This window comes from Habropoda laboriosa, unplaced genomic scaffold (genome assembly GCF_001263275.1).
Source record: "Habropoda laboriosa isolate 0110345459 unplaced genomic scaffold, ASM126327v1 scaffold440, whole genome shotgun sequence".
Taxonomy (NCBI): Eukaryota; Metazoa; Arthropoda; class Insecta; order Hymenoptera; family Apidae; genus Habropoda; species Habropoda laboriosa.
The window spans coordinates 1741061-1749464 of record NW_017100710.1 but is presented as its reverse complement, the minus strand read 5'-3'; the positions used below and the strand labels follow the sequence as shown (position 1 = coordinate 1749464).

Below are 8404 nucleotides of genomic sequence, written 5' to 3'. Positions count from 1 at the left end.
AAATTTAAATTAAACCCCAGGATATTTAAAAAAACCAAATCCTACAGCAATTGTAGTTTCTCTGCATTTCTACCTTTTTCTTTTTTGTTGCTTTACACGCGAAATGCGCTCTGTAATATTCGAAAAAAGAAATGACAAACTGTTCTTTTAATACAACTCTCCAACAAAGCCATCTCTATTTTTGTCTCTCTAATATTTTTCGCTGCTTTGAACATAAAGTATGCACATCCTGTAATATTTAAAGAGACGCGTTCCCCCTTTTTCCAAAAAGAAATGCAAAAATTTGTTTTATACGAACTCTGCCTCACAGTTGTGCTACCGTTGATAGCTGTTGTTTGTCGAGCCGGGTCTACACCTCGTCTAAATTTAAAAAGGAACGTGAAATAATCTAAAAAATGTTCCTCTCTACGATTATTATTTTAGTGTAAAAAATTATCAATGAATTTATAATATATATATGACGAATTATCGACTATTTTATACACATTTGTCTTTCGATTTTCACGATATAACTTAACCCTGAGGAAGAACCACTTTCCACATTTTCGGAGCTATTTTCCGCGTTAACAAGTTTCTCCGTTGAAAAACACCGACACCGTTAAATTATTTATTCCATCGAGAGCGGTTTGGCGACATTATGCGGCGGGAAAATCGTAAAACAGGGTACTACATCACGACGAAGAAACGGCACGAATTTTTGTCGATGCTCAGTCTCGATAATCCCGTTGAAAGGTGTCTGAATCGCGTCTACAAGAGAAAATTTACGTCGTGCGTGGAATAACGGAAGAAAAAATCGACGTCGAAATGAATAGAAGAAAATACGTTAATCTGGGATTAATAGAGAAATGATCGTGAATATTATCGTGGTTACTGTGGTAGTGTGTATAAGGGTAATAAAAGTGATTTGAGAAGCTAATATAGAGAGCAGCAAACCAGTAATTGACTATTATAGAGGGACAATGTAGTTTTGGAAGTTTATAATTGCTAATAAATCGAGTCGTAAATGAACAATTTAATTACGATAAGTAATATCTGATTGTAAATATTGATTGCTTAGAACTTGGGGAACGCTCATAGTATCATTAGAGTGGGGAAATTGTGTGCGATAGGCTTGTTAATCTTCGATTACTGTGAAATTTACGTTACGTTCCTAATAAATGCACCCATCTTTTGCTGTTTGCTTAAATATTCAATTTTTGTCGTTTCGTTGACTTTTCAAATTTATTGAACTATGTATTTAAATATTTAACCGAAACTCGTGGTTTCCAAATAGGGATCTTCATTTTTATACGAATTTCAATTGTAGTTCGATAAATTGATCACGTAAAAATTTTATTTTCAACCCTATCCACTGGAAATGCCAATTGAAATCCTGGCTGTTCAACTAGAAAAAATAAATTAAATTGATTGATATATGAATGATGAGAAAACCTTTGGTCCCCAAATAGGGATCTTAATTATAGTTCAATAAATATCGTTTTTAACCCTATCCACTCTAAGTGCCAATTATACTGGCACAAGTATTCGTTCCAGCGACGAGAAAATAAACTAAAATGAATTAAAACTTAATTTTGCAATAATAAAATATAAATTTTTTCAAAGGAAAAAAAGAATTATTCGTAAATTTTTCATGACAATTTTTACGTTTGCAATTATCGAGTTGCTAGAATGAATACACCGAGTGTAAAGGGTTAAAAAATTAATTGATCATTTGCTTAATGAGTTTTGCTAATATTCTAATAATGACAGAAGGTTATTTGTTTCGAACAGTTGTTCATGATCGATAACTGCGCGGACGATTGGCGGATCGCGATGACCTGGCAGAGGATCGCGCAGATTTCGATCGAGTTGTTAATCTGTGCGATCCACCCGATCCCAGGGGAGTACTACTTCCTGTGGACGACCAAGCTGGCGAACAAGGGCGGTGACTTCGGCTCGAAATGGGTGCCGTACGACGTCACCCTGTCGTTGCCGATGTTCTTCAGACTCTACCTCATCTGTCGCGTTATGCTGCTGCACTCGAAGCTGTTCACCGACGCGTCGTCCCGCAGCATAGGGGCCTTGAATCGTATTAACTTCAACACCAGATTCGTCCTGAAGACCCTGATGACCATCTGCCCGGGCACCGTGTTGCTAGTCTTCATGGTCTCGTTATGGATCATCGCCTCGTGGACGTTACGCCAGTGCGAAAGGTAAGTGATACAGATCAATATATAATACTTTCCTATACGCGGTAAAGTGATGTAGATCAATATTTTCTCGGGCGTACAGTAAGTGATGCAAATCAATATTTTTCTCAAAATATAGTAAAGTGATGGAGATTAATATTTTCTCTGGCGTACAATAAGTGATACAGATCAATATTTTCTCCTAAATACAGTAAAGTGATGCAAATCAATATTTTTCCCTAAATACAGTAAAATGATGTAAATCAATATTTTCTCTGGTATACAATAAGTGATATAGATCAATATTTTTCCCTAAATACAGTAAAACGATATAGATCAATATTTTCTCTGCCATACAATAAGTGATACAGATCAATATTTTTTCCTAAATACAGCGAAGTGATGCAGATCAGTATTTTCTCCGACGTACAGTAGATTTAGGTATCAGTTAGTTCTGCATGTTTCTAACGTAATATGGTAAACTTCTGACATGGACTAAGAGATATTTTAATGCTATTGTTTTCATTTTCGGAAAGTGCACATGTTTATTTGTGAAGGGGAATGGAAGTTTATATTACATTTGCATTTATATCTATTTTGGAGAAAAGTTGCAAGAGTTAGAATGAAAATTGCACATTAGCTTAGATCTGACGCCGTTTATTCGGTATAAAAAGGGTTTCGAGCACGGTGAAACGGGTTCAGAACTATACTTGCTAGAATTAAAGTGGAGGAGAAGCTTTTCAACGAGCCTTAAAATTCAATGGGCCTGTTAACACATGCGTACGACACTCTATTTCTCGAAGTTGCCTTCAAATATCTTAAGCTCATTACATACATTAGAATTACATTTCAGTTTTCAGTTTTTCTTCTCCGTTAAGAGTTATTCCCTCATTCTACTTCATTGCATTGTATTAAAATATTTATATTAGTATCAAAAATGAATTTTAATTCCAATTTTCCTTTTAATTCGTAAGTCTAAGGATTACCATATTTAATTAACTGTTTTCTTACTTGATACAGTGTTGAAATAGTAAATAGCTGACGCCTGTACGTATAGTCACTAAAAAAATATCATAAGTCAAAGAGTGAATAATAAAAACAAAATAAATAAAATTATTATCCAGCATTAAAATTACTATCTAAGCCAAAATATCTCGCTAATTCTCACGTCGAATATCGAAATATCGAAAAGAGTATCTTGATCCGATTGTTAAAACGTTGACGAAGGATTTACTACGGTGTCCAGATTGCCGGACCGCGTATAATTAAATTCCACCAGTAAATAGCAGGGCCGATTTCGGGAATCGTATAGGGCATGGAAACGATCAATCTTGCGGGCCAATATAAGGCTTGGCCGGCCTCTCGCGCGACTAAGCACGAATTCTCAACATTCTTTCTTTCTTTTCTTTCCGCCGTTACTCTCTCGATAAAACCTTCGCTCGACATTTCTCTCTCCCTCTCCCATCGTCTTAACGAATGGACCTCTTCCGGTCTTCTGCCCTTAAATGAGACGACGACCATCGGTTCGTCGTTCCCCCTCTTTCTCCCTTTCCCTTCATTTCCTTCTGTCCTCGTCGAATTGTCGTCCATGCACGTATTCTTCAGATGCTTTTCCCTTCCTTTTCCTATTACACGAAGGTCCACGGCCTCCGGGACGAGAACTTCCTGATTCCTCCAACCGGATGCCGATGAAATCTTCGGAGAATTTATAACGCCGCTTCGACGAGGAGGCGATCTGAAAAGATGGCACGAAGCTGATTTAAGGACGAGGGAGAAGGGGACGTTCGACTGGCTGAAAATTTAATCTATCCGCTCGATGGAGAGCTTATTAAACCGTGCATTTGTTCATTACGTTATCCTTTTATCCGGGGGAATGGAAATTCGAAGAAAATAAAGAAGTTTGTGACAAAGACTTGTAGAAGTGTTTTCATTGATTTGTTTTGTGGCACAATTTAGTAATTGAATATTTTAGAATTGTTTGCAGTATATTGCACCTGTGTGTGATCTAAAGACAACGATTTTAATTAAATAAATTTTTATAGTAGTCGTTATTTTTCTCGATTCACTGTACTTTCACGATCGACTCTCAGTGAAGCTAATTCTCAAGGAACATACTTTGCTCGTTTCAAACAAACTACAGACTTTCCTAGACCACGTTCAGTCGCCAAAATTTTTGAGTGACGTTATCAGATAGTATCGTACTCATTCTATCATAATACAAAAATCTGTTGGAAAATTTGACTAATGGAATCAGATAGTGTTAAGAATTTTCCACATCTGTGGCTTACTGACTATAGATAATAAAAAAATTTGCTGGTAAAATAAAAGCCAAAGACTGTATCTTTCTGTGAGTATAGTTCTTCGTGAAAATTCTAATATTTAAAAATATAGAATTCTTGAAACCTTGAAATATAAAATATATAGAAAAATATTGAAAATGTGGCACAATCTCACCCCTTCAATTTTGGTCGTGTAAATTCTATAAGAAAACAACGAAGTCCTCGAGCAACCGTTATTTTCCACTCTCACCACTTTCACGCTGTTTCCTTTTTTCATTTTCAAGTTATCCACTTTCTCCAGAGCCGTACTCTCTCGCAGAATTAGAATTTTAGACACGAGATCCAATAATCTCCCGGAGAGAGAGAGAGCAGCGAGTTCCCCTGAGATCCAGCGATTCCCGCGCAGAAAAGAGCTCAAGCGGAAGCCGCCTGCATCTCCTTATTTCCGTGCGTGGGAAACAGCGATAGAGTTGCTTCGTATTTTATCAGGATCACCGTCGACGCGGCCGTAAAGTTCGAGGGACACTGTAAATTTCGCGCATCGACGTACACGCGAGCCATATTTATAGCGGGTTCACCTTAACCCTATTTAGAGTCAGCTAATGACGACTGTCTTAGACTATCTTAGGCAATTATTTATATAAAAATTGATAAATCCACTAGGGTGTCTCGAAGAAGTGTATGTTTGGAGCGGTGAATTCTTTAATTTCGAGAGACGTTGTTACGATTCATCTTAACCCTATTTAGACTCACAAGGGAAGTTGTAACCGGAAAATTCAAAAGAATTTGGAACTTCGTTCGACGTTGGCAAGAAAATTATTTTTCGTTTCGGTCCTACCGTTGAAAACAGCTAGTTAAAACAATTACGAGTTTCCATATTACCGTGAATATTTACGAAACCGTGAACAAAGTATGAAAAACAAGTTAAATTCAAAATTGTGCAGTTTTTCATTCCCTACGTTGTGGAGGTAAGGAATTTTCAAGAGTTAAGAGCAGTGGGGTAAATTTTGTAAAAAAGAATAATATTTTCGAAAATTCTTTAATGGCTGTCTTAGGATATCTTAGGCCACTGTTCATATTAACATCGATAAATCTACTGACGTGTTTCGAAGGAAAGAATTTTTTAATCGGTGAATTCTTTTATTGTATATCTGCAAAGAAAGACGTTGTTATGAAGATATTTGGTTAAAATTTCGGGTAAATTACAAACACTTACTAACCCCTTGAGTTATGACTTTTTTGGCTGATCATGCGTATAAATGACAGCTGTTTACCGGTTTAATACTGTATTACGCAAGAAAAGCTAATGTATCGTAGATTACCTAACACCTTCAACGCTCTTCGTTGCTTTTAACGACGCTAAGCGTTAGAGGCAATAACGTCGCTCCACCTTTCTCGTGATTTTCAGGTTATCGATGTTTTTTCAGGCAGGTTTACGCGTATTTATCGTCACGTTTATAGTCGGCCCTGACGTTCCCCAATTTCTCGTCTTATCAACCGTGGTAAACATTTCAAGCACCTTGTTGACGCCTGCATTTTGTAGTATTTGATATGTAGAATTGGAAATATACGTCTTGATCATTTTAGATTTTTATTTTCATGCAATCATAAACTTTCTATAAAGAAATGAGATCGTGCAAAATTGACAGTAGTATTTTAAAAAATATTCAGTAAATGTATCAATCAATTAACTTATCAGTTAAAACTATATTTTGGCACAAAAGCTTCAAGCTTTGATAATTACGTTTTACAATTTTTAACAAACGGATGATATGCCTTTGAAAATATGAAAACACTGCATAATGATTCAAAATTCGAAGCAGTGTATAATGCATTTCAAAATCGAAAACACTGTACAATGATTCAAAATTGGAAATACTGTATAGTACCTTTCAAAATATAAATCGCTATTTAATAATTACATTCTACAAAACTAACAAACGGATCATACGCCTTTGAAAATATAAAAACACTGTACCATTTATTTATTTACTTATTGTTTTCCTTCACACTGTAACTCTTATTCGATCGCAACAACGGAAACCAAATTTTAAACACTCTGCTTACACTCGTAACAAACGATGCAGAAACATCGAGAAATGGTTCAATTAACAAAATGATACGAGTATCAAAAGCACCGTAACACTACCGATTCCAATTCTCACAAATTCAATTCGAGAGTAAGACCGAAGAGTGTGTGTTTTCAACATGCCATGAAAAAAGGGACCTCTAAAAGGAATCCGTTGTAATACTAGCTGTCCCATTAGAACGGTTCAGTTTACAAGCGGGATTAGCCGACGCGCGTGTTATTTTGATGTTCCGGCCGGTTAACGATTTCCGATAATGAATTTCGCGGATTCGATAGGGAAGAAAAGGCCTCGTTTGCTTATGCACGCATTTATAACGAACAACGGAGCTCGGGGATTCACAAGCGGTGACATTATCATAACGGAATCCGCGTCGTTAATTTCCCGGAATTTTCATCGAGCGACGATTCCTTTCCAAGGGGGACGCATTCGTAATGCTCCTTTGATTCCTTCCCTTGTCATGCAGATTTACGTGTGCACTTTAATATATTATTAATGCAATAAGAAAATGAGTCGCATTTGCATTTGGTTTTAATAGTTAGACATTGGGGCAATTATATAGCTAATAAAGCTAAGAATGACAGATGTATTTTTATCATTTCGGTATTTAATAATAATTTATTGAAGAACATCGATAATAATTTTAGTATTTTCATAGTTTCGGCATGTAGAATGTTCTTTAAAGTGAATAATAGCGATGTGTGTATATATGTATATGATATTAAATTGTTTTATTTATTTTTGTTAGAATAAATTTTCCTTCGTAAATCTTTCTATCACAGTTATTTCACTATTTGCATCGATTTCCCAACTTTTATGAATTCTTTTCAACTCAAGGTCGTAGTATTGCAGGACGTTGGATTCATCTGGACCTCAGCTATCATGTCGCGACGATGAAAATTTGTAGTGTCGTTTAAAAAGAACTTCGATAACCTTGAAATCTCGAAAAAAATAACCGTGAGACAAATTTTTTGCCTGTAGTGATATTTGCCTCTTCCAACTAAATGCAGTTTTCCTCTGATATTATTTTTCCTATTATAAAGTATAAGCGAGATATTTAACACTTGTGTCGATAATCAGGTACCCTTTTACACAGTCTCGCTTAAAATATTTGATCTTCCCTGTAAAAGATCGTTATCTGGAACATTTCTTATGCGTCTTTGGTTGAATTTTAGAATGTTGTATATCAGAAAACTACTAAAATTGGACGTTAAAGTGGGCGACAATTGTGGTTATTGGCATAAGAATTAAGATGCACAAATTAGGAGGGACACCCTGTATGTAGTAGGAAAATAGAAGGATCGAAGTAAGTGTGGCGAATAATAGAAAAATGTGGCAAGGTATAATTTATCACGCGACAGGTAGAGAATGTCGGACGGCGTAAGTGAAAGTGGATTAGGACAGTATGTGGTCAGACGTAACTTAATATGTCCTACTAGCTTAACGCCTACCGCGACTTTCTGCAATATTTAACCCTCTTGGTGTTAGCGGCGACTATAGTCGTCCATAGTATAACGATATCCGCACTTCATCGTAGTTAAGCGTTACAGAATGCAACCTTCTGCCTTGTTTGAATAATTCGCTGTAATGGTAAATGTCACTTAAAGTCTTCGAAAGGAAGGTATAACAAATTTTTCAAAACTGTTACTTTTATCGTGGAACAGAGACTCCGAGGATGGAATTTTTATTCAGAATATTAATTTAAAAGTTCTCTTTATAGTTTTAGAAATTTTGCACTTAAAATATTTCATCGAAGTACCTGAAATTTTAAGTATACAGAGAAAATCATTTTAGATAGGTACACCTCGAAAAGAAAACTTGACTCAACTTTCAAACTTGAACTTTTTCAGTTCTAAGAGCAAGTATAGTT

At 35.9% G+C, this 8404-nt stretch overlaps 1 protein-coding gene across 1 annotated transcript in view; it reads left to right on the top strand.

Moving 5' to 3' along the window:
- Nucleotides 1-1770: 1770 nt before the first annotated feature.
- Nucleotides 1771-8404, top strand: part of LOC108577009 (small conductance calcium-activated potassium channel protein) — a 14875-nt gene continuing 8241 nt past the window's right edge. The window contains exon 1 of the mRNA XM_017940088.1: nt 1771-2192. Coding sequence (XP_017795577.1) covers nt 1777-2192 — 416 coding nt within the window. The 5' untranslated portion in view covers nt 1771-1776. The remainder of the gene's footprint in view (nt 2193-8404) is intronic.